This window comes from Prionailurus viverrinus, chromosome X, assembly GCF_022837055.1.
Source record: "Prionailurus viverrinus isolate Anna chromosome X, UM_Priviv_1.0, whole genome shotgun sequence".
NCBI classification, from domain to species: domain Eukaryota; kingdom Metazoa; phylum Chordata; class Mammalia; order Carnivora; family Felidae; genus Prionailurus; species Prionailurus viverrinus.
This window is the reverse complement of record NC_062579.1, coordinates 87,061,481-87,088,672: the sequence shown is the minus strand read 5'-3', so window position 1 is coordinate 87,088,672 and position 27,192 is coordinate 87,061,481. Positions and strand designations below refer to the sequence as shown.

The window sequence follows — 27,192 nt, the reverse complement described above, 5'->3', positions numbered from 1 at the left end:
CTTTTACTGTCTTGTCATAGTGGCTAAAACTTTCAGTACCTTGTTGTGTAACTGTCTTGAGAGCAGACATCCTTTCCTTGTTCCTCATCTTAGGGGAAAAGCTTTAGACTTGCACCCAGCTTCCACTGTGTCCACTGCTGTGGGCAGACGAGCCTGCCCAGTCCCTGGGTTTGGGACTGGTTTGCTAACTCCCTGTTTTCCTTCGTTCATTTGCCTACGTCTGCTGAAATCCTGAGCTGCAGACTCTCTCCAGTAGCCACAAGTAGGATATATGAGAGATAAAAACAAACCCCAGGGAAGTCGCTGTAATGTCATTCTTCAAGTACTCTGTTCCCTCGTCGTCTACTTTGTGCTTTTAGAGTCCTTTTATAACTGTCCAGTTCTTTACAGGGTATGTAATTGTATTTACAGGAGAGTAGCAGGGAAAAGTGAGTCTACTCCATCTGATCCCTGAACCATGTATTTTCAAAATTGTTACCATATTATTAAATATGACATAATAATACAAGTGGCTTCTTAAGTTTATTTTTCTATTTATTTTGAGAGAGAGAGAGAGAGCGGGGGAGAGGCAGAGTGAGAGAGGAAGAGAGAGAATCCTCAGCAGGCTCAGCACTGTCAGCACAGAGCCCGACATGGGGCTCGAACCGGCAAACCATGAGATCACGACCTGAGCCAAAGTCAAGAGTGGGATGCCTAACCGACCCTCCCAGGCACCCTGGAGTGGTTGTTTTGTTGTTTTTTTTTTTTTTTTAAATAGAAGAACCTAGAATATCTCATTGCTATGATGGAACTTAGAGATGCTTTGCAATGAGTTCATTGTGTGCCACGGAGTCTAGCAATTCAACTGATAGTGTCAAAAAAAGGAGGTCCTAGGCTGGTAACAGAGGACGGGGACACCTGGAGTTGGAGCCTGTCAGGTGAGGAACAGGATATGAGTGCTTGTGACTTTAGTTGTCATCTATTTAAACACAGCTAATGGCCGTCAGGCATTTTGCCAATCTGTATGCAGAAATAGTGCTTCACTCATACTCGTCAACTGTCGCGGGTTTATGGTGTTCTTAGGCATATCGCATCAGTCAGTCCGTTCTGTATCATGAGCCTGAAAATTCTGGTGCAGGAAACCAGAGGGCATGATTCATTCCTTCGAGGGAGTTAAAAGGTACCTAGAGAACCCTACTAGTTGGCTTGGGAGGGGATCTGGGGGTAGCCCAATAATGGAAAGATAAGGGCATTAAGGAATCTACTCCTGAAATCATTGTGGCACTTTACGCTAACTAACTTGGATGTAAATTTAAAAGTAAATAAATAAATAAAATAATAAGTGAACAAAAATAATGTAAAGGCAAAAAATAACCATCCTCTAAGTAAAACTGTAGCTTATAGCATAAGAGGTTCTGAGACTTTCACAAGTTATATAACGAACTTTCAAGTACATTTGAATAGCTTCCCTCATTTATGAATGATTCTGCTGTACTAAAATCAAGATGTAGTGTCTAAGACACCCAATCTGAAAAGTTGTGCTTTAATTGCTGTATTTCATTCTCAGTCATTCCTGACTTAAATATCTAAACCCTGAGAGTTTCTGTATCATTACATTGAAATGTGACTGAACTTTATTACATTTAATCGCGTGTGCTCCCTTGCATTAGAAATTTGCAAATTCTGATACCTGTTCCCAGGTCTCCATTTAACATTTCTTAAGTTTAATGTTCTTAGTCCATTGATGAGTAGTCCCATTTTTTTTTTTTAATTTTTTTTTTCAACGTTTATTTATTTTTGGGACAGAGAGAGACAGAGCATGAACGGGGGAGGGGCAGAGAGAGAGGGAGACACAGAATCAGAAACAGGCTCCAGGCTCTGAGCCATCAGCCCAGAGCCCGACGCGGGGCTTGAACTCACAGACCGGGAGATCGTGACCTGGCTGACGTCGGATGCTTAACCGACTGCGCCACCCAAGCGCCCCTCCATTTTTTAAATAAAAGTGGAGTTCAAGGGGTTCCTGGATGACTCAATTGGTTGAGCGTCTGACTCTTGGTTTCGGCTCATGTCATGATCTCACAGTTCATGGGTTTGAGCCCTGCTGCTGGCTCTGTGCTAACAGAGCTTAGGATTCTCTCTCTCCCTCTCTCTTTGCCCCTCCCCCACTTGTGCACATGGGCGCTCTCTCTTTCTCAAAACAAATAAACTTAAAAAAAAAATTTTAAAAGGTGGAATTCAAGTGAGAAATGGATGAAAAAAAACAGTTGGAAAGAAATGGGAAATTGGGAACACAGGTGCCTGAACCTCTCAGTGTGTCCATGCATGTTATTTAACTGCACCCTATTAATTGGATACATTATTTAATTATACCGTATTAATTACATCTCTTTTTATATCCAGACTAGAAGGACAGTATCCTACCTATTACCATGGTAGAACTTTCCAGAGTTTTAGCGTGAGCAGAGGTTTCAAGAGAGGAAGAAATTTATAGCAGTAACATTTTTTTTTAAACTAGAGACATGAAGTTATTGTAGAGGTTCACCAATGCAAAAAAAAAAAACTTTACATATTTATGGGAGCAAGAGTAATCATTTTGAAGCATATTGTGAACTAAATACCTCAGTGACAACCAAAGGCCTTAGACACCAAATGAACATTTGAGGCACTGAACCAATTCACAAAACTGCCTTAATTTCTGCCAATACCTTGGTACACTTTAGAAACCAGCAGGTCAAATGTCTTGACACTCTTGGGAACAACCTGACTTCTGATTTTCCTCTAATGTACCTTATATGTCCCTCCAAACAAAATAAACCAAAACTGTCCTGATGTTTTAAAGTAATCTGCGAGTCTCAAAATGATATAATGAAACGTGAGATGAATATTAGAGTCTACTGGTCTGTCACATGACCTTGGGGAAATCAAAGCCTAAGAGAGGAGTATGTGAGTTTGCATGAGGTGACAAAGATTCTTTTCTTGTCCAAACTTTTTAGTTAGGCTCCTGAGCCTTCAAGGCAGAATGTTTCTGTTACTGTTTTGTGCACGAAATGAGCCACAGAACTGAGATAGTTTGGCACTTAGCTGGTGTTCAAAAATTGACTGTCAGATGAATGATCTTCCATTTCTGTAGCTATAAAATTAGAGTTTTCTGAGAGTTTATTATTTTTTTTTTTAATTTAATGTTTGTTAATTGTTTTTGAGAAAGAGAGAGAGAAAGACAGAGTGGGAACAGGGGAGGGGCAGAGAGAGAGACAGAGACACAGAATCTGAAGCAGGCTCCATGCTTCGGACAATTTTGGTCTCGTAACATGATAAAGATTATATTCCTTTTGGTTCTATTCCTTAGGAGAGATTGTGTAGAATTCTTATTGTTCTCTTCCTGAAATATTTGATAGAATTTTCCAGTGCAGCTATCTGGGTCTGGAGATATTTTTGGAAGCTTTTAAAATATTTTAATATTTAAATATTAGCTTTTTAAATATTTAAAAATAATGGTTAGCCATTTTTAAGTGATCTTTGCTAGTTTATATGTTCAAGAGATTTAGTCTATTTCATATAAGTTGTTGAATTGATAAGCATAAAGTTTTTCCCTAATATTCTGTTACTATATTTCAATGTCTGTAAAGTCTGTAGTGATGCTCCTCTTTCATAACTGATACTGGTAATTTGAGTTGTTTCACTTTTCTTCTAGAGCAGTCTGGCTAGGGGCTTATCATTTTCATTAATCTTGTAAAAGAACCAGCTTTGGTTTTCACTGGTTTTTCTCTGTCACTTCCCAATTGTTAATCATTTCGATTTCTGCTCTGAACTTTGTCAATTCCTTCCTTCTGCTTGCATTGAATTTAATTTGCTCTTCATTTCTTAGTTTCTTACAATGGAAACTTAGAGGCCTGGTTTGAGACCCTTCTTAGTTTTCTAAAATCAGTATTTAATGCCATAAATCTTCCTCTAAGCACTACTTCAGCTGTACCTTACAATGTTTTTAACAGCTTTGTTGAGATGCAACTGACTAATAAAAAACTACATATTTAAATGGACAATTTGATATGTTGTCACACACAAGCATGCAGTGATCTATACTGTCAAGATAAGAAACGGCATCATTATGCCCCCAATTTTCCTCATGCCATTTAATGATCATTTTCATCTGCTCACCCCACTCCCATTGGTCCCCAGCAACAGCTGGTCTGTCTTCTGCCACTGTAGATTGGTTTGCGTTTTCTAGAATTTTATATAAACGGACTTAGGGGGTATGTATTCTTTGTTCTGTCTGACTCTTTTTACTCCATTTAATTATTTAGGGCTTATCCATGTTTTGTGTGTTATCTATCAGTGGTTCATTCTTTTTACTGCTGGTGTTTAGCAATGTGATTATCATGTGTTGGTGTCATTTTTTTGAGGCTTGATGAATTTCTCAAATCTCTAAATTTGTGTCTTTCATAAAATGTAGAAAATAATTGCTTATTTTTTGTTTAATTTTTTTCTGTACCAATCTTTTTCTCCTCTCCTAAGGCTCCAATGAAACATAGAGTCCCAGGTTCTTGAGGTCTTGTTCGTTTTTCTTCAGTCTTTCTCTCTATTCTTTACTTTGGATGATTTATATTAATTTATCTTCAAGTTTCCAGGCTCTTTCCTCTGTCATCTCTATTGTATTATTGAACTATCCTGTGATAAAAAAAATTCAGATGTTGTATTTTCCTGTCATAAAATACTCAGATTTTTTAGTTTCTTCTTTTTGATAGTTTCTTTTTCTCTATGAAGAACTTCCATATTTCCATTCATTACGGTGTGGAGTATTGTTATGGTAGTTGCTTGAAAGGCTTTGTCTGATCATCCCAACACCTAGGTAATTTGTGGGCTGACATCTGTTGATAGTCATTTCCCCTAAAAATTTTTAACATTTCCTGGACATTTTTCACGTCAAGTAATTTTGTATCGAATTATTTGCATTTTGAATATTATATTTTGTAGACTCTGGGTCCTGTTAAAATTATCTCTAGCATGCTGGTTATGGTGACTTGTTTGGTTTACTGGGCAATCAAACCAATTATGTTCAGACTAAATAATGTTTATGTCCGTGGGCCATGGATTCAATATCTTTTGTTTTCAAAATCTTTACCTAATTCTGTAGCCTAATTATGGAAAGAGCCCAAATGTCCGTTGACTGATGAATGGAGAAAGATGTGATACACACACACACACACACACACACACACACACACACATACAGAATGGAGTACTACTCAACCATCAAAAAGAATGAAATCTTGCCATTTGCAACAATGTGGATTGAGCTAGAGTGTATTATGCTAAGCAAAATAAGTCAGTCAGAGAAAGACAAATACCATAAGATTTCACTCATTCGTGAAATTTAGGAAACAAAACAGAAGAACATATGGGAAGGGAGAAAAAAGAGAGGGAAATAAACCATAAGAGACTCTTCACCATAGAGAACAAATTGAGGGTTGCTGGAGAAGAGGTGGGTGGGGGTTGGGCTAAATGGGTGATGGGCATTAAGGAGGGCACTTGTTATGATGAGCACTGGATGTTATATGTAAGTGATGAATCACTGAATTATGCTCCTGAAACCAATATTACACTATATGTTAAGTAACTAGAATTGAAATAAAAAATTGAAAACAAACAAACAAAACCCTTTGCCTATGCTGCTTTGAGTCTGTCCCCACACACATGCCGCTCAGGGCATGGTCCTAGACTTGGATGGTTGTTTAAATCCGTTCACTTCCCTGTAGATTTTTCTATGCTTCTTGAGGGTCCATCTTGTTCCTAGAGCTAAGGGTTGAGACTGGAACTTGTGCAGGTTCAAACAGAATTAGGGAAACCTATATTCTGCTCTCTCCTCCATGGGATTTCCTTTCCATACTCTCTAGCCTACAGAGGCCCCCTTTTTTTCTGATCCACTGGCCAAAAAGGAAAGGATCTCTTCAAAGTGTTAGTGCTCACACCATCAAAGCACGGCTATCTGACTAAAGCCATCCCTCTGGCAAAGCCAGGGCATAGAAAAGGGAGGGGGAAAAAAGGTATTTCAACTACATTTGACCTCAGGGGCTTCTTTGGCCAATTACTCTGGCCAGAGAGACTGATATCTAAAAAAATATTTTTATAATGTTTATTTATTGTTGAGAGGGTGAGAGAGAGAGAGAGAGCAGGGGAGGGCGGAGAGAGAGGGAGACACAGAATCCAAAGCAGGCTCCAGGCTCTGAGCTGTCAGCACAGAGCTGGACGTGGTGCTCAAACCTACGAACTGTGAGATCATGACCTGAGCCAAAGTCAGATGCTTAACTGACTGAGCCACCCAGCCACCCATCATGTTATAACGTTCTTGCCCTGGACCTCATTTCTCCAAGGAGAAATGTCTATTCCCATTTTTGTTTACTGCTACTCATGTGTTGTTGCTTTTAGGCCCTCTTCATGGACAGAGGTAGAAAAGAATTCTAAGTATGCACGTGTATACGAATATTGATTTCTATATCCATTTATATTATTATTATTGTTACTATTATTAGTTATTTTCTCCATGACTTCATACCGCTGTCATGAAAATTAATCCAACATCACAGGACTCATTACTTGCTTCCCCTTCCAAGCTTTCAACTTCCTCATGCAACAGTGAGAAACTTGGTTTCTATGATCTTTGGTATTCTTCTGCCCTTATCCCATCCCAGAATACACAGGAAATAGTTGCAGAATTGCCATTGTGTATTTCGGATAGCATAAAACCTCATACTACAATTCATTTCTTTATATTTTTCTTTCTCTTTCCATTGTGTAGACAGTACAAAAATAGTGCTTACAAGATATATGGGTTAGGGTTATTTTTATACTCTCTACTCAGTGTCGTTATGTTATTGATTCCTGATAGAGTTAGGTTCATTTGATTCTGTACATAATCCATTTTAGAGTTTTCTCCCAATCCCTATGCTTTTAATATATAAAACATTAGCACAATTTCTGAAGTCAAAATTGTATAAGATGTATATTCAGAGAAGGATGATTCTCCCATCCCCAGCCCCTCTTTCCAGTTTTTACCTTCCCCCTGAAGGTAATAAATCTCACTGCTAGTTTCCCATTTAACTATTCTGTATTTCTCTTTTACAAAACTAAGATGACATGTGTGTGTTTTTGTATTTGCCCGTTTTCTTACATAAATAGTGTACTCTATCTCCCCTTTTGCATTTTGCTTTTTTCACTTGATGATACATGGTGGAAATCGCTCCATATTAGTTCATAGAGAACTTTCTTCTTGTCGATAGTTTCATGGTACTCCATTATGTGGATATTCTATAGTACATGCAATCAATCTCTTTTGTCACGGCACGTAGGTTGCTTCAAATATATTTGCAATGACAAACGATTCTCACACAAGTAACCTTATTCATACATATTTTTGTTTTATCAGAGGTTTATTATCCAGGGTAGATTTTGAGGAGGGGGGGGGGTTGCTGGGCTAAAATGTAAGTTCATTTGCCATTTTGATCAGTATTGCCAAATTCCTCTCTATAACTACTGTACCAGCTGGCCTGCCCACCACTCATATATGAGGATGCCTATGTCCCATAGCCTTGCCACAGTGCCATGCGAAGCTTTTAAAACTTTGCCAATCTCTGTTTGCAACTACATGGATGGATCTAGAGGGTATCACGCTAAGTGAGATGAGTCACTTGCAGAAAGATGAATACCATATGATTTCGCTCACGTGTGGAATTTAAGAAACAAAACAAATGAACAAAGAAAAAAGGTAAACAGAAAAGGCAGACATTTAAGTATAGAGAATAAACTGCTGCTTGCCAGAGGGGAGAGGGGAGGGGGGATGGGTGAAATCGATGAAAGGGATTAAGGGTACACTCATGGCGATGAACTCTGAGCAATGTATAGACCTGTCGAACCATTATGTTGTACACCTGAAATTCACATAAAACTGTATGCTAACTGTCCTTGAATCAAATCAATAAATTAAAAAATAATAAAATAAAATAAATTTTGCCAACCTGATAAATAAAAAATGGTATCAGTGTCATTAATTTTGCATTTCTCTTACAATGATTGAAATTAGGCACTGCCATATATTTAAGGACCGTATATATAAATGTGTATATATAATTCAAGTATTTACAAATGTTTGAAAATATAGTAAAAAAATTCACCAATGGCCTGCTCATATCTTTAGCTCAGTTTTTTTTTTTTTTTGCCCTGTTAAGTGTTGGATCTTTTTACCTCAGTTTTATTTTTTTTTTAAGTTCATTTATTTATTTTGAAAGAGAGAGAGAGACAGAGGGAGAGTGGGCGGGGGAAGGGCAGAGAGAGAGGGAGAGAGAGAATCCCGAGCAGGCTCCGCACTGTCAGCACAGACCCCGATGTGGGGCTTGAACTCACGAACCATGAAATCATGACCTGAGCAGAAACCAGGAGCTGGACACCCAAACGACTGAGCTCCCCAGGCACCCCTTTTTACCTCAGTATTTAATAAGTCGTTATATATTAGGAATATTAGCCCTTTATCGATGATATGCATTGCAAATATTTTGTCTGAGTTTGTTACTTGTTTTGGAACCTTTCTACTGGTGTTTTTGCCATGTAGTATTGTAATTATTATTATGCAAAAATATCAATCTTCTGCTTTACTAGATCTGAATTTTGAGTCACAGTTAAAAATCCTTTCCATACCTAGGTTACAGATGAAATAACTTTTTCTTTTATTTCTTTTTAACGTTTATTCATTTTTGAGAGACAAAGACAGAGCGTGAGTAGGGGAGAGGTAGAGAGACAGAGAGAGAGACACAGAATCTGAAGCGGGCTCCAGGCTCCGAGCTGCCAGCACAGAGCCTGATGCGGGGCTCAAACTCACTAACCGTGAGATCATGACCTGAGCCAAAGTGGGACGCCTAACTGACTGAGCTACCCAGGTGCCCCTAACTTTTTCTTTTCTTACACTACTTGTATTCTTTCATTTTTAAATTTTATTTTATGTTTTATATATATGTGTATATATATATTTGTATATGTGTAATATATATGTATATATATACATACATATGTAGTTTATTATCAAGTTAGCTAACATACAGGGCATAGTGTGCTCTTGGTTTTGGGGATAGATTCCTGTGATTCATTATTTCAGTTTTAAAAATTAGATTTCTGATCCATTTAGGATTTGTTTTTGTATTTGGCATGTGGCAAAATCTAATTTTATCTTTTTCCACATGGCTATATAGTGAGCCAAACTGTTTCCAGGTGATTTGGAATGACACTTTTTATCATATATTACATATCCATTTAAACTAGAATCTATTTCAGATTTTCTACTGTATTCCACTTGTTTTTCCATGTATGGTCCAATGATACATTTTTTTATAAAGGCTTTATAATGTGCTTCAGTATCTCCTAGTGCTAGTTCTCCTGACATGTGTAATTTTCTAAATGAACTTTAATATTAACTTCTCTAATTCCATAAAGAAAAGCTTCTTGTGGGGCAGCCGGGTCTGGTAAGCCTCTGACTGTGGCACAAGTGACGATTTCCCGGTTTGTGAGTTCAAGCTTTGCTTCGGGCTCTCTGGGGCTGTGAGCACAAAGCCTGCTTCAGATCCTCTGTCCTCTTCTCTCTGCCCCTCCCCCCCTCACAAGATAAATAAATAAACACGAAAACAAAGTTTCTTGTAAGATTCGCATCCAAAAGACTCAAACATAAGACGTGAACCTGGAAAACCCCTGGAAGAAAGTGTAGGGGAAAATCTACATGACATTGGTCTGGGCACTGCTTTTAGGGATATGACACCGACAAAGTAAACAACACAAAGAAGCTTCTACACAGCAAAAGAAGCCATCACAGAGTGAAAAGGCAAACTTTGAAAGGGGAGAGAATGTTTGCAACTTATATATCTGATAAAGGGTTAATCTCCAAAATGCATAAAGAACTCTTACAACTCAAGTAAAAACAAAAAACAAACAAACAAAAAAAACCATAATAATCCAATTAAAAAATGGACAAAGCGCTTAAGTAAACATTTCTCCAAGCATGATATACAGATGGATCATATGCACATGAAAACAGGCTCAACATCACTCATCATCAGAAAAATGCAGATCAAAACCACACCGAGCTAGCACCCCACACCTGTCAGGATGGTTAATCAAAACGACAAGAAATAATAAAAGTATTGGTGAGGATGTGGAGAAAACGGAACGCTCACTCCTGATGGGTGGAAGCACAATACGGTGCAGCTGCTGTGGGAAACACTGTGAAAGATCCTCAAAAATTAAAAACAGAACTATCACCTGATACAACCATCTCACTTCTGGGTATTGTCCAAAAGAACTGAAACCAGGATCTTGAAGAGATATCAACACTCCTGCGTTCACGGACGCACCCTTCACAGTACCCAGGATGCGGAAACAACCCGAATGTCCACCAACAGATGAATGAAAAAAGAAAATGTCATATATAGGTGCGCAGGGGAATACTGTTTAGCCTTAAAAAAGGGGGAAATTCTGCAATATGAGACAGCACGGATAAACCTTGAGGACATTAGGCTAAGTGCAAGCAACCAGTCACAGAAAGACAAATACTGCCCGAGTCCATTTTATTTGAGGTATCTGAAATAGTCAAATTCATAGAATCAAAAAGTAGATGGAGGTGCTCGGGTGGCTCAGTCGGTTAAGCGTCCGACTTCGGCTCGGGTCATGATCTCACAGTTCGTGGGTTGAAGCCCCACGTCGGGTTCTGTGCTGACAGCTCAGAGCCTGGAGCCTGCTTCGGATTCTGTTTCTCCCATTCTCTCTGCCTTTCCCTCATGTTCTGTCTCTCTCTCTCCCTCAAAAATAAATAAGCATGAAAAAAAAAAAGTAGAATGGTGGTGGCCAAGAGATTGAGGGAACAGAAAATGGGAACTTATCAACAGGGATAAAGTTTCAGTCAAACAAAATGAATAAGCTCTAGATACCTGCTGCACGTCATTGAACCTGTAGTCAATAATAACGTATATACACTTAAAAATTTGTTAAGAGGGTAGATCTTATGTTAAATGTTTTTATGACAACATACCATTTTTTAAAAAAAAATTAAAAATCTCGTCATTTTTATCGGAATAGAATTAATTGATAAATTATTTTAGGAAGAAAAAATAGGCTTCCATAGCTTGGCTATTGGAAATAACGCTGCAGTAAACATAGGGGTGCGCATATCTTTAATTTAGTGGGGTTTTTTTCCTTTGGATAAATGCCCAGTAGTGGAATTATTGGCTCCTATGGTATTTCTATGTTTGATGTTTTTAGGAACTTCCATACTGTTTTACACAGTGGGTGTACCAGTTTACATTCCGACCAACAGTGCGTGAAGGTTCCTTTTTTCCACGTCCTCACCAATACTTGTTATTTGTTGTCTTTTTGATTCCAGCCATTCTGACTTTTGTAAGGTGATGTCACATTCTGGTTTTGCTTTGCATTTTCTCTGATGATCAGTGATGTTGAGCATCTTTTCATGTACCTGCTGAGTATCTGTATGCCTTCTTTGAAAAAAAAAAAAATGTCTATTCAGGTCCTCTGCCCATTGTAATTGGATTCTTCCACTTGGGAAATTACCTATTTTCTATTGTTCTGAATTGACTTGCATACAAACCTACAAAGTTATCTCATGATTTAAAAAGGCATTTTGTTTCATTTGTTAATCACCTTATCATATCGTACTTTATAAATTTATGCTTTCTTCCCTTTTTAAAGTTAGATGATGATTTTCTATTTTGTTTAAAAAATTTTTCTAAACCAAGATTTTGGTTTATTAATTAGGTGTATTGTTTTCTATTCTCATTCAATTTCTGCTTTTCTCTTTAGTTTTTTTTCTTCTTTGTGCTTTCTTTTAGCTTACTTTATATATATATATTTTTAAGTTTATTTATTTACTTTTGAGAGAGAGAATGAGAGAGAGGACCAGCAGAGGAGGGGCAGAGAGAGAGGGAGACAGGATTTGAAGTGGGCTCTGTGGTGACAGCACAGAGCCCGACGCGGGGCTTCAACTCACGGACCACGAGATCATGACCTGAGCCGAAGTCGGACGCTTAACCTACTGAGCCACCCAGGGGCCCCTATAGTTTATTTTTTGTTTTTTTTAAGGTTGCTCGCTGGGAATTTAATTAATTTGTATGCTTTTATTTTTACTGATAAATGTGATTAGGGCTATGAATTTTCCACTGATCACTGCTTTAAGTATATTGTATAGATTTTTATATGCATTATTTATGCTATCATATTGTATGGATTTTTACATGCAGTGTTTATGCTATCATATTTCTAGAGAAATCTGTAATTTCAGTTTGCATGCCTCCTTTTGATGAAGAGTTGTTTTGGTTTTTTTAAAATATTTATTTATTTTTGAGAGAGGGAGAGACAGCATGAACGGGGGAGGGTCAGAGAGAGAGGGAGTCACAGAATCTGAAACAGCCTCCAGGCTCTGAGCTATCAGCACAGAGCCTGACGCGGGGCTCGAACTCACAGACCACGAGATCGTGACCTGAGCCGAAGTCGGATGCTTAACCGACTGAGCCACCCAGGCGCCCCGATGAAGAGTTGTTTAAAAATTTGCTGTAACATCAACATGAGATGGCCTTTAAACTTTTGTTAATATTTTTTAATATTGCCTTCTTAGCAGAAAGTACTTTTTGTGATATTTTTACTGCTCTAATATTTTCTTTGTGGCCTAATATTGTATCGATTTTTGTGAGTGTTCCATGTGTATTTATGAAGAAAGTATACCCTCCTTCAATAAGGTTATGAAAATAGAACTTTAAGTTTCAAGCTCAACATACCTCCGTAAGAGCTATATATGCTTTTTATTTTTTGGTCCGGTCTTTGTTATGCTGAATATGATATGTTAAAATCTCCCATTAGCAGAATGTATTCATAAAGGCTTCCTTCCATGTTCTTTCATTTTGCCTTATAGAAAGTATTTCTGTGTCATTGGTGGTGCAGATATGCTTAGCTGCTATATCTGTATTGTTAATTATGGTTTTTATTATACATAAGTATCCTTTTTCACTTGTACTGCTTTTTTCATTTGAAATTTACTTTCTTAGGCATCAAATCAAGATTTCTGTTTTCATGCTGCTTCCATTTGCTTGGTACACTGTTGCTCCTTCCTTTATTTTTAACCATTATAAATCACTGGGTTTTAAGAGTTTCTCATGTATACAGAATATAGTTGGGTTTTCCTTTTTAAGCCAAAGCAAACATTTTTCATTCTTAATTGTCTTTTAGGTTCATTCACGTGTGTTGCTGTTACTGATATATTTGTTTTCCTGTCATAATGTTGAGAACGTGATGTTGTATTTTCTTGTGTTTCTTCCTCCAGTTGAATTTTTTTTTTCTTTCTCACTAATTATATTTCTTGTGATGTTTTGGGAAGTTTTTGCTTGTTTGTTTTAGTGGTTAACTTTAATATCATATTTATTTATTTATTTATTTATTTATTCATTTATTTAATGCTTATTTATTTTTGCCAGAGAGAGAGAGAAAGAGAGAGACTGAGCGTGAGTGGGGGAGGGGCAGAGAGAGAGGGAGACACAGAATTCGAAGCAGGTTCCAGGCTCTGAGCTGTCTGCACAGAGCCCAATCGGGGGGGGGGGGGGGGGGGTCGGACTCACAAACTGTGAGATCATGACCTGACCCGAAGTCAGTCGCTTAACCGACCCCTACCCAGGCACCCCTTTAATATCACATTTATGTTATGTTTTCTTTGTATCATGTTCAACGCCCTTAAACCACTGTTTTCTTATTAACTCTGTTAATTTTTGGTTTGCCAATTTTTTTTCAAATTTTTATTTAAATTCTAGTTAATTAACATATAGTGTAGTATTGACTTCAGGTATAGAATTTAGCAATTCATCACTTACGTAGAACACCCAGTGCTCATGCCAACAAGTGCTCCCCTTAATGCCCATCACACCCATTTAACCCATCCCCCCCCACCTCCCCTCCAGCATCCCTTAGTTTGTTTGTTTGTTCTCTATAGTTAAGGGTCAGTTTTATGGTTTGCCTCTCCCTTTTCTTCCTCCATGTTGATCTTTTTTTTTTTCTTAAATTCCACGTATGAGTGAAATCATATGGTATTTGTCTTTCTCTGACTGATGTATTTCACTTAGCATAATACACTGTAGCTCCACCCGCTGGTTTGCAATTTTTCTTAAGAAAGAGAGACGGCACAAGTGAGCAAGAGGCAGAGAGAGAAGAAGGGAGAGAAAGAGAGAGAGAGGGAGGGAGGGAAGGAGAGAAAGAGAAAGAGGAGCGGGGCTCACCCGGGACTCATGTTTTTACCCAAAGCGGGGCTCGAACTCACCCAAAGCAGGGCATGAGTTCACTCGATGTGGGACTTACCAACGGTGAGAGCTTGACCTGAGTCCAAGTCAGATGCTTAACCACGGAGCCACCAGGTGCCCTGCCAATTTTTTTATGGTATCATTTAACTCCCACCTTTTGTGTATAGAAAAATCAATAAAATTATTTTACTTTCCTCTTCCTCTTTCCCTTTCTATTCTCTTCCTAAATTTAATTGCATTTAAAAAAAATTTTTTTAGAATATATAACATATAATATGTATTGTGTAACCTATAACAGTGTTCTTCTGCCCTTATATCACCTTTATTCTTGTCTTCACTCTAAAATGACTCATATTAAATGCTCATCATCAGTCTTTTGGAGGAATTTTCCCAGTCATTCCTTGGTTAGTTGAATGTCATCCACCATTTATTTTGTTTTTTTAATTTTTTAACTTTTATTTGTTTTTGAGAGAGAGAGACAGAGCATGAGCAGGGGAGGGGCAGAGAGAGGGGGAGACACAGAACCCGAAGCAGGCTCCAGGCTCTGAGCTGTCAGCACAGAGCCCGACGAGGGGCTCGAACCCACAAACTGTGAGATCATGACCTGAGCTGAAGTTGGACGCTTAACCGACTGAGCCACCTGGGTGTCCCCACCATTTAATTTCTTAAGCACAGCTTATGGGTTCAGAACTCTCTGAGTTTAACATATTTTTGAACTTTTTATAGCCTCGATGGCTAGCATGTCTGGATGTAAAACTCTTCATTTCAAACTTTGAGTATATTTTTTTCTGTTTTTTAGTTTAAAGTATACTTTATATACAGTAAAATTCACCCTTTTATTTTTTTTATTTAAAAAAAATTTTTTTTAACATTTATTTTATTTTTGAGACAGAGAGAGACCGAGCATGAACAGGGGAGGGGCAGAGAGAGAGGGAGACACAGAACCGGAAGCAGGCTCCAGGCTCTGAGCCATCAGCCCAGAGCCCCACATGGGACTCGAACTCACGGACCGCGAGATCGTGACCTGAGCTGAAGTCGGACGCTTAACCGACTGAGCCACCCAGGTGCCCCAGAATTCACCCTTTTAAAATTGCACACAAGGATTTATAGTTTTTCAAATTTTGAGTGTATATATATGATATTGACATATTATATTTATATTGTATAATAAAAAAATATATTATAGATTATAGATTTGTATATGTAAAATTTAAATTATATATGTATATGTAATTATATATGTGTATATATGTATATATATGTATATAAATTATATGTGTAAATACAATTATATATGCATATATGTATGTGTGTGTGTGTGTGTATATATATATATATATATATATATATGTATATATATATCTGTACAATACACACCACTACCAGACCAAGATATACCAAATAAATATTCCTTTTCAGTCATCCTCCCACTTTCAGTCCCTGGAAACTAGTGATCTGTTCTCTCTCTCTTTATAGATTTGCCTTTGAAAAAACATCTTACAGGGGCGCCTGGGTGGCGCAGTCGGTTAAGCGTCCGACTTCAGCCAGGTCACGATCTCGCGGTCCGTGAGTTCAAGCCCCGCGTCGGGCTCTGGGCTGATGGCTCGGAGCCTGGAGCCTGTTTCCGATTCTGTGTCTCCCTCTCTCTCTGCCCCTCCCCCGTTCATGCTCTGTCTCTCTCTGTCCCAAAAATAAATAAACGTTGAAAAAAAAAATTTAAAAAAAAAAAAGAAAAAACATCTTACAAATGGTTGACCTTTTGAAAAATATTGCTTCACTATTCCTTTGCTTTGTTGTTTTTGTTACTTGTGAGGTCAGTCTCATTCTTTTGCTCCTATAAATCATTCCTTATTTTTACCTGGAATCCCTGAGGATGTTTTCTTTATGTTTAAAATTAAAAAAATAGAATAATCATATGATCCAGTCATTCCACTACTGAGTATGTAACCAGAGAAAATGAAAACACTAATTCAAAAACATAGATGCATCCCTGTGCTTTCTGCAGCATTATTTACAATAGCCAAGATATGGTAGCAACCCAAGTGCCCATCGATAGATGAATGAAGAAAGAAAATGTGGCCTATGGATACTATGGAGTATTACTCAGCCATAAAAGAGAATGAAATCTTGTAATTTGCAACAATACGGATGGACCTAGAAAGTATGATGCTAATTGACGTCAGTCAGAAAGTCAAATACCATATGATTTCACTCATATGTGGAATTTAAGAAACAAAACAAATAAAAAAAGACAAATTAAAAAAAAAAAACCAGACTCTTCAATACAGAGAACAAGCTGGTATTTGCCAGAGGGGAAGTGTGAGGGGGATGAGTGAAATAGATGAAGGGCAGTAAGATTGCTATTATCCTGATGAGCTTTGAGGAACATAGAATTGTTCAATCATTATATCGTACACCTGAAACTCACGTAACTAATATAACACTAGTTACACTGTACGCAACACTATAACACTAATCACTAATACACCTGAAACTAATATAACTAATATAACACGGTATGTTAATTACACTTGAATAAAAATACAAAATATGAAGTGCATAGGGTAAAGAGATGGCACAACATGAAAAGGAAACATTAAAAACCTCTCTAAAGTCAATATCATGAAAACTTTAAATGCCTGGATTTTATTGTGATGATGTGACCTGGCACTTATGTAATTAGTCATTAATTCGTTAGCCCCTACCGCCTTGTAAAAACATAAATTATAGACTCCCTGAAGACGAATGGCTGTGATTGGGTATTTAATATGTGCCAAGCACTTAGTTGGCCAACATTTAAAAAGATCACTTCCAATATATTTATGAAAGACGATGAGTCTCTTTTTCCTTCTTTGTATAAGAGATGATACCAGGTCTGTGTACTGCCCAGAACATAGGGGGGAGAACAGGTTTCTGCCACCGTCCCATTCTGTACATTGCAAGGCAACTGTCATTGTTAACAACTGGAGACGGGGCAATAGAGCATCTCTGGATGATTTTAATATACCACAAAATGTCTGTTTTGCTTTGTGAAGGCTCTGCTATGGATTTATTTCATGAATATGGTGCACACATCCAATTCTTCCGTCATGCAGTTTGCTCTTGTCTTCATTTTCCAAATGATACGAGTAGAATAATTAACCGAATGGGTGTTTACCGTGATACCTGGTGCAGATTTACGATCTAATCTGAGGTTTTTCAAAACTAATAAAAGTGTACTTACCATAAAGGATTGCCAGCAGAGACAACGGCATGACAAGTAGTCCCACTAGCATATCAGCAATGGCTAGGGACATTAAGAAGTAATTGGTGGCATTGTGCAGTTTCTTTTCCAAGCTTACTGCCATGATAACGAGAATGTTGCCACCTATCGTCAAGATGATTATTATGACGATGGAAAGTGCTGGCCAGTTTTGTACCCCGTCTGGGAATTTGATGCGTCCACCATCGGAGGTATTGAAAATGTCAGTTACTAGAGCTGCAACAGGGCTCACAGAAATATCAAATTGCCAAACCAGTAGGCCAATGAGGTGCACGCTGAAAATGAAGAAAAAAAAAAATCGTCAGGTTCATATTGTATTGCTTATACGCAATAAATTGCTTATGCAAAACAACTACTTTGCCTTCAAGAATCATTACCATCATCAATATTTCCGGTGTCTTAATTAAATCTCAGTATTTCTTCTTTCGATCCAAGGATATTTTTATTGAGAGCTCATTATGAGTCAAGCACTTAACTTATGGACATATAAATATATAATCTCGTTGGGTCTCACACAACAACTTCGTGGGGTCAGCATTGGTTTGTATCCATCATGTAGCCGAGGAGACTGAGGTTCAGAGAGGTTAAGTGACTTTCTCCAGCCAATACGGGCCACGAGGTGGCAGAGGCAGGGTCCATATTCAGGTGTCACTGATTTCAAAGCCTGTGTTTTAAACATCTGCTCTATACAAGCAATATAAAGCCAAAGTATTGTTTGATTTCCTGTAATGGTCTGTTTTTATATGTTTGAAATAGTAATTTCTTCTAGATGTTTTCTGAGACAAATGACAACAGAAGGAAAGGAGATTGTCCTTTAAGTATCCAGGACTGTGACAAGAAAAGTGAACATTGCCTTTTTAAATGAAAAGCTAAGAAGGAATAAATTGTCCTCAGACAAACTTCAGGCAAGATGTTGGAAGAGGGAGAGTGGGTTTTGGCAACCCAGGAGAGTTCTTTCTAGAACTCTTCTTACCTTCTCACAGCTGCAGAGTGACTTTATGCGGGTCCATACATATTAATAAACTTTCCTTCTGTCTAACACTCTCCTCATTTCTGTCCTATGTTTTCTGGGCCCTGTTCCAGGCTAGAAAATGATTGATTTGTGGTGATGACCAGTTCCTACGGGTTCGCTGCTTTTCCTGTGCTGGATACAAAATCTCCTCGGTCATTTAAAATGTGCATTTCTCATGACCGTGGTTTTGCAGATTCTGCTAGTAGGAATGTCAGGCCGGGTGGCAAACTAATGCAACAGAGATGCACGTGGTTATGTTTCGCTCACCCCAATTTAACTTCCCCCAGGAGTGATATGAGATTTATGGAGGTTCCATACATCACGTGCCCTCTCAAAGGGTACATCCCTAAAGGATCGAATAAAACTAACGTTTATTTTCATGAATACAATAGACAAGAAAGACAAGCATATTCAATATTTCTTGCTTAAAGGCAAGGATTGCCTGCGAATGTGCATTCTATGTTTTGATTGTGACTGTCATAACGATCGCTAATTATTATACGCACGGAGTTGCACACACGCAATACTTTCTCAACTTAAACTGGAACACTTGGGCTGAACAGTTATTAGCATTTTAAAATTCAAGTAAAATGTTGTAGTAATTTTCTAGAGGATTTAAAAATCATTTCTCTTAATATCTTGCTAATGCATGTCTATGTCTTTTAAGATAACGCAGCAGTCATGAAAATATTTTGACTCTCTCATTCTACAGAGGATAGAAAACTACTATTTCAGACATTTTGCTTATCATAACTTCCTCATTAGTCAAAGTTACCTGGCATTCTAAGCAACATACAGAGGGTGACATAGATAGTGATTTTTTTTTTTTCAAATAATCTGTGAATTCTTTCAAATGCTGGCTGTATTCTTTTCCTGGAACATAAAAAACAATACCGAAAATGATAGATGACTCAGAAAATCTGTATCATGAGTAATCTGTGATTAGTGTGAGTGGAAGGTATTGAAATAAAGGACCAAATAAATAGAAGCAAGTTATTTGCTCTCAGCTTTAATTATTCTGTCAGTGTAATTGCTGCTTTGGGCATGTGGTCAGTTTTCTAACCTCACGGCCTCAATGATTTTTTTGACCAGTCACTTAACCTCTCAGAGCCTCAATTTCTTCATCTGTACAACAAGGATGTTCTCTATCATACGATTGTTGTGAAAATTCAATAATTCATGTAAAGTCCTGAAAATAGTACCTTTGTCATAATAGGCCCTCAGTAAATATTGGAGCTTTCTTTTTGTCTTCAAAGTTAAAACAAAAGTATTTTGTGGTAACTATGCCCAGACTCATGTATTTCATAATTGGTGATGAATTCAAATCCTGATCTTATTTTTTTAGTACGATACCTCTTTATGCAAAACTAAGCTCAGGCAGTAATTTTAAACTGGGTCTTTTCTGGCCTGCCTGATGAAAAACGTGTCCTTCTGGCATTTAAAAAAAATAATTCTAGTTTAGGGGTGCCTGGGGGCTCTGTTGGTTAAGCATCCAACTCTTGGTTTTGGCTCAGGTCGTGATCTCATGGTTGGTGAGTTCCAGCCCCACATTGGGCTCTGGGCTGACAGTGTGGAGCCTGCTTAGGATTCTTTCTCTTTCACTCTCTCTCTCTCTCTCTCTCTGCCCCTCCAGCATTCTCATTCTCTCTCTCTCTCCTCTCTCTCTCTCAAAATAAATAAATAAATAAACTTAAAAAAATTTCTAGTCTAGGGGCGCCTGGGTAGCTCAGTCGGTTAGGCATCCGACTTCAGCCCAGGTCATGATCCTGCACTTCCGCGTGGGTTCGAACCCCGCGTCGGGCTCTGTGCTGACAGCTTGGAGCTCCAACCCGGGAGCCTGCTTCAGATTCTGTGTCTCCCTCTCACTCTGCCCCTCCCCCGCTTGTGCTCTGTCTCTCTGTCTCCCCAAAATGAAAACATTAATTTTTTTTTTTTTAATTTCTAGTTTGCAATCGCTAACGATCATCTCCGGTAGTCCCACAAAAGTTTATGCTCACAGTAAAATGCTGCATCTTCAATGGTCAGTTGTGAAAACATCAAAGTTGCCTAGGGAATACGCATCCAACTTCAGTTTTCTAAGTAAGTTGTGAAAACATCAAAGTCTTTCCATATTTCTCTAAGAATAATAGAGGAATGCAGGATACAATCATACATAAAAAATACATGAAATACTAGTGGACAATTACCAATTTTATAATTTGAGTGTCTTATTGTGGGTAGAAAAACACTTGAAGTGGTGATCTTGCCTTCCTCTGCTGGTCAGATATATTTTTAATTTTCATTAAAGTGTCCAGAGACAAATACTGAATTGCTAAGGAAGCTTATAGAATCTAAATATATCTATTGACAGTTATAAAATAGTCTTATTGGGAAGATCCTGAAAGGTATCTTCTTTAGTTTCCTGGGGTCAACTCAATTAAATTTAATAAATTCTTATTGAGCACCACTATGGGCAAAGCATTATAATTTTTATTAAAGTTCAAACCTATTTTCTATAGTTTTGTAATCAAGAATTGGCTATATTACAATTAAACCTAATTTCTAATATTTGCATACTCAGTGACATATATACAGTCCTTTTACAAAAAAAAAAAAAAGAAAAAAGAATGTAAGTCTTGCTCCTAAAGCTTAATTGTTATTAAGACCACAGAAGTCTCAGAAAACATGCACACAAAAACCACAGTTTCTCTCTGAACAACGCAGCCAATTTATTCCGTGCTGCTAAATGTTTAATGAGCATATGATTCTATATTCTTAGGAGAGGAACAGGATGATCATTTGATGTAAAAATGTATACATTTTACATCTACCGTGTTTTTGCATGGCCTATGCCAATGGGCACCATGGGAAAAGATGGATGGTACCTTGTTTCTCTTAATAGAATGGACGAAATTCTGTATGGAGTCGTTAATTTCATACAGAATAATTTGGTGCCCTTAATGACAGTCCTACATTTCGGCATATGGACCAGTGGCTACCCGCTGAGTTGGCCCAGGGGCACGGAATAGAAACATCTGTCCTTTCATTTCCCATACTTGACTCTTCTCTATCTTTCTTTATCACCGTCCTTCACCCTTTCCTTTTCCTGTCTGTTCTTGTTCTTTCAGAATCCCACATCTCTGAGACTAACGTCACCACCACGTACAATGACATCCAAGATACGGCTCTCGGGGCATGTCTTGCAGAGGTTCCAGCGTTGATGTGCTTTTAACCGACACTACTCCATCAGCTTTTTCCTGGATGAGCTCTTTTACAGAAATCATAGAGGAGGCTGTAGGAGCAAGGTGACTCCAGGCTTCCCAACTGTACTGATCAAAATTGACAGACCCCCGGATCTTTTTTTCCATGTCCCATTTCTCAAAGAGTGGGTTTAGAAGAAAGCAGCCCAACATTTTCTTAAGTTAAAAAGAAGATATATTTGGATTAGATTACATTTAGCATTGCCCAGTACTGGATCCAAATTCTTATTTCCTTTATGTGGCTGGCATTCTACTGACCTTAACTTCTGGGTCATTGTGTCAAGACTTTGGAGGATGGCATTGTTTTCCTCTGGCTTAGCTACACCCCCAGCCTCTACTCCCTGACTTCCGACCCGTTCTTTTGCAACCTCAACTCTTCCTTTTTTTTAATGTTTATTTACTTATTTTGAAAAAGAGCGTGAGCAGGGGAGAGGCAGAGAGAGAAAATCCCGAGCAGGCTTTGCGCTGTTTGTGCTGTTCGCAAAGAGCCTGATGCAGGGCTCGAACTCTTGAACCGTGAGATCATGACCTGAGCCGAATTCAAGAGTCAGACACTTAATTGACTGAACCAAGCAGGTGCCTCTCAACCAGTCTTCCTAAAAGCAGAAACTTGTGGAGACACTTTACCCTCTTGGTTGTTTAGTCCATGCAGGAAGGAGAAGGAAAGGACCTTTCCCGTTTCTACATTTGAACCATAGAGAAAGCAACCCTGAACACTGGAATTGTTTTTGAATTCAAGATCTTATTGCCATATTCTTTATTTGAATACATAAGCAGTTGTGTTTAATTGAAGCCCAAGTTATTGGGGCTTTTTCCATTTACTTTTGAACAGGAAACACCCAGAATATTAATCTACAGGGTGCAAGTCATTTATGCAATTTGAGGCAAATCTAGCTGAATGATCATATAAAAGCCCTTTTAACATTTAAAAAAAAAATTTTTTTTTCAACGTTTATTTATTTTTGGGACAGAGAGAGACAGAGCATGAACGGGGGAGGGGCAGAGAGAGAGGGAGACACAGAATCGGAAACAGGCTCCAGGCTCTGAGCCATCAGCCCAGAGCCTGACGTGGGGCTCGAACTCCCGGACCACGAGATCGTGACCTGGCTGAAGTCGGATGCTTAACCGACTGCGCCACCCAGGCGCCCCTAACATTTTTGAGCAAGCTACCATTAAAAGAGTTATCCTTTAGAAAATAGTAAGTAATAACATCCTTACAGGAACGAATGCACCGCTTTCCTCAGGTTCACCATGATTGCTTCGGTGTTAAGCAACCAAAGTTTAAAGTTGAGAAGTGGAAATGTAACAGATTGAATTCATAATTCCATCCTTTCTGGGGAGAGAGAAAAAAAAAAGAAAAAGAAAATTAGTGACATGTCCAAATAACTTGCATTACAACCAATTAAGTAAACTTAAATGTACTTATTAAGTGATAAGAAACATATAAGTGATAAAAAATGGCAGAGAATAAAGTTTGCGTTTATTTACATATACAACCGTCGTAATGTTTCTTTCCTTTTTTTTAGTTTTCTTAAAAATTTCTTGCATGCACTCGATTTCTATGGGACTTCTACTAAATCTCTTCTTAGAGCACACATAGCTTTCGATCGGTGTTTGGAGAAAGAAATTAAGAATATACGCTTCTTAATTTGCAAAGCATTGGGGGAAGTTTGTGATGTCATAATTAAGTAGCAAGTATAACATGTATCCAAGGTTTCATTTTCTAGGAACATGGAAAACTAAAATAAGTGTTTTTTTTAAAGTTTATTTATTTGAGGGGGGGCAGAGAGACAGGGAGAGAGAGAGAATCCCAAGCACCTTCCCCGCTCAGTGTGGAGCCCCATGAGGGGTTCAATCGAACGCACCAAGAGATCGTGACCTAAGCTGAAATCGAGAGTCGAAGTTTAACCGACTGAGCCCCCCGGGCACCCCTGATTCTAAATACTTTTATGAAGTGAACATATTTTGTGCAACATTCCTAATTTATTTTCTTCAACTTGAAGGAATCTGCACTCACGTAGCTTTATCTGTACTTTTGCATCAACCAACAATATTCTCCAGAGAGCAGCACTGGGTTTATACCAAAATAAATGGGCTGCAGTGGGTGTCAATGACAAAAAAACGTAGTTGTGGTGGGAGAAGGGGCAGAGACTTGAATAGCTTGAGAATGTGGGATAACATTGAAAAATCCTCTGTTCTGTCTGATTTAGGAGTATTTCCAAGGGATGTGAGAAAAATTTGTTGATAGTCTTTTTTAGTGTTTTGTAGTTCCTTTTAGAAGTCTGGAAGTAAAATTTGACTGGAACAAATTGTACCTCCTTATATTTCCCATCTCATTTAGTAGCGCTATTATTCTAGTCACTCAAGCTACAAATTTAATTTATTCTTCCTTCTTATCCCTCACCTCTCACTTGTGAGTTCTGTCAATGCCACCTACACAAAATCTTCCTCATAACCGTCTCTTTAGTTACAGCAATGCATAAAATATGGCCTCCGGTATTCAGAAACAAAATATTCTATGGGAGAGATCGAGTGACATTCGCCAGATCATTAGTCAGACCATTTTTGTCCCATAAAATGCCGCCAGGCAATGCATAAATCCCTTTTCCTGGGAGGTCTGGAAATAAGTGGCAGAAAAAAAAAAAAAAAAGGATACAGAAAGACAAAAAGGTCTTATTTTGCATCTTTGTCCTCAAGAGACATCAAAATCTTTCTCTTTTCCCAATATTAAAATATAAAAATTGTTCCTAATGCTTGCTTTTCAAGAACCTAAAAATTAATATAATTTAAAAGCTTCAAAGTAAAATACGCTTCATTCTGATATCATTCCATTGGTAACAAATCAATTGAAACTGTGTTTGCCATAACTCGATATGATAAGCATCTCATTCAACATTATATTATCCATATTCTCAGCCATGGTAGAGTCCTATTTATTGCCACTCAAAATGCCACATTTCTTTAAAACTTAATTCCTCTTGGGGCGCCTGAGTGGCTCAGTCGGTTAAGTGGCCGACTTCGGCTCAGGTCATGATCTCACGCTCCGTGAGTTCGAGCCCCGCGTCAGGCTCTGTGCTGACAGCTCAGAGCCTGGAGCCTGTTTCAGATTCTGTGTCTCCCTCTCTCTCTGACCCTCCCCCGTTCATGCTGTCTCTCCCTGTCTCAAAAATAAATAAACATTAAAAAAAATTAAAAAAAAATTAATTGCTCTTGTCATCTTTTTTACATGTATATTTTCCCATGGAATATCAATGGAAAAATTAAAAAACAAGTATTTATTTTTCTAAGTTCCAAATCTCACAAGTAATAATCACAAAAGTATATTATGTATATAGATGTCCAGTTTATTAACTAAAATACCTTAAGGACAAAGTAGTATCTTTCTGTACTGTTAAAATTTGCATTTTTTGTTGTTCACTAAAACTGACTAAACCTGACACAAAGTGCTCCCGGATTGGTGGTAAAAGTTTAGAAATATAATACGATGGACAGGAATAAATTATATAAATGATGTGAAGTGAGTAACGGTACATTACATGTTTCCCCAAAGGCCTAAGTCACTATGACAATATTTTGCAATGAGAAATGTTTTGTGAGTAATCTTACAAAAAGAGGAGGGAATACAAAACCTCTTAAAGCCTTGGATAAGACAAGAGAAACAAAAAAAAAAAAAAAAAGAGAGAGAGAGAGAGAGAAACAAAAAACAAACCCATAACAAAACGACACTAACTGAACACTCTAATCTGCAAATCTCTCAGACCCCGCCAATCTTTCATAATGAGATTCTCATGGTTGTGTTGAACGAAAAAAAAGGATACCTGTGAACTCAGTATTCAAGTTCGGGAAGACTTGCGTTTTCTAAAATTAAGAAAAAAATCACTGGTGGGATAACTGATAGAGTGATTCATTTTAAATGAGAATCTATGTGGCTCTCATAGAAATTGTGTTTGGTCATGTGACAATGTGAAAGTATTATAAGAATATGTATACACATTTATATGTGTATGTGTGCATATATACATGTGTGCATATATACATATATATATGTATGATATACATATATATTCTCTCTATATACATATATATTTCTCTTTTGTGTAGAGAAAATAATGGTTGATCAACCTGTAATGAATTAACTATATCAAGCATGAAGGGAAAAATCACAGGTTAAATCACAGACATAAGTTCAAGATCAGTAAATACATATTTGGACTAATCTCCTATTTCTTTCTGCAACACTAGTCACAAATTTTTCATGTTCTCGCTAAAGCTTTGTAAGATCTTCCGACATCAATGACGGTAACTGCATTTGCTAGGTCAAAAAGGGGAACAAATTGTAGTTTTCGTATAGTTCTCAAACAGTACAATTTTATACAACATATTGCAGAATAACTTCAATTATTTTTTTAATTTTTTCAATTTTTTCTTTTTTTTTTCTTTTTAAATGCTGATTTTTGAGAGAGAAAGAGCGTGCATGCGTGTGAGCTGTGGAGGGGCACAGAGAATGGGGGTCTGAGGATGCGAAGCAGGCTCTGTACTGACAGCAGACCGACCGATGCGGGGCTGGAACTCACAAACCATGAGATCATGACCTGAGCCGAAATCAGACGCTTAACCACCTGAGCCACCCACGTGCCCCTAATGTGGAATTTTAATTAAGCAAGACTCATACCCTGAGCATTACATGTAATTGATGCCTATGAAATCTGTCCTCATATGTCAACATATGTTATGTGTCAAATAGCATATATTATCAAAAATAGTGTGAATACTTGAGAACAACTGAGCCAAAATAAGGTCCCCAGTGTATATTCAGAAGTTAGTTTCAAACACTCAAAGTTTATCAGTATCACTAAAAAATACTTAAGAGCCATTATCAATAACCATCTTGGAAGTGAAATATGGAAAATAAAAACCCACTGTGGGCCTTCCCACGTGGCCTCAGGCTAGACTTGGAAATGTGTTAATTTCAGAGCTAATTGGTGTGGTTCCTGTAACAGCTCTAAATAAAAGAATGACTGTGATAGGAACTAAGAGTTCTTCAGTACACAGCTCCTATTTTGACTCCTTCTTGATGGCATTTTAACGGTTTTGCATGGGCATGAATTTAGCGATGCTACACTTCCTGCTGAATTTAGTGATGCTTACACTTCCTGCGTTCATTGAACAGTAACTTGATGGTTCACCGGGAAAACCAGCCTTGTGCTCTCTTTAAGGGATACCTAGTTTCCATGCCAATTTGCCATCCAAGGGGTGAGAGATATATGCGCATCCTGTGGTCTGTAGAATACTATATATTCAATTCATTTGCGAAAGACTACAAAGATGAGAAAGGGAAATCAACTTTGCATGTCATCTCAATTTTACACATATTAAATT

General features: G+C 37.9%; 1 protein-coding gene across 1 annotated transcript in view; it reads right to left on the bottom strand.

The window, feature by feature from the left end:
* Positions 1-23,066, bottom strand: part of HTR2C (5-hydroxytryptamine receptor 2C) — a 152,194-nt gene extending 129,128 nt beyond the window's left edge. Inside the window, exons 1-2 of the mRNA XM_047843924.1 lie at positions 23,032-23,066; positions 17,524-17,837 (exon numbers count right to left, since the gene is read on the bottom strand). Coding sequence (XP_047699880.1) covers positions 17,524-17,837; positions 23,032-23,066 — 349 coding nt within the window. The remainder of the gene's footprint in view (positions 1-17,523; positions 17,838-23,031) is intronic.
* Between the last annotated feature and the right edge of the window lie 4,126 nt (positions 23,067-27,192).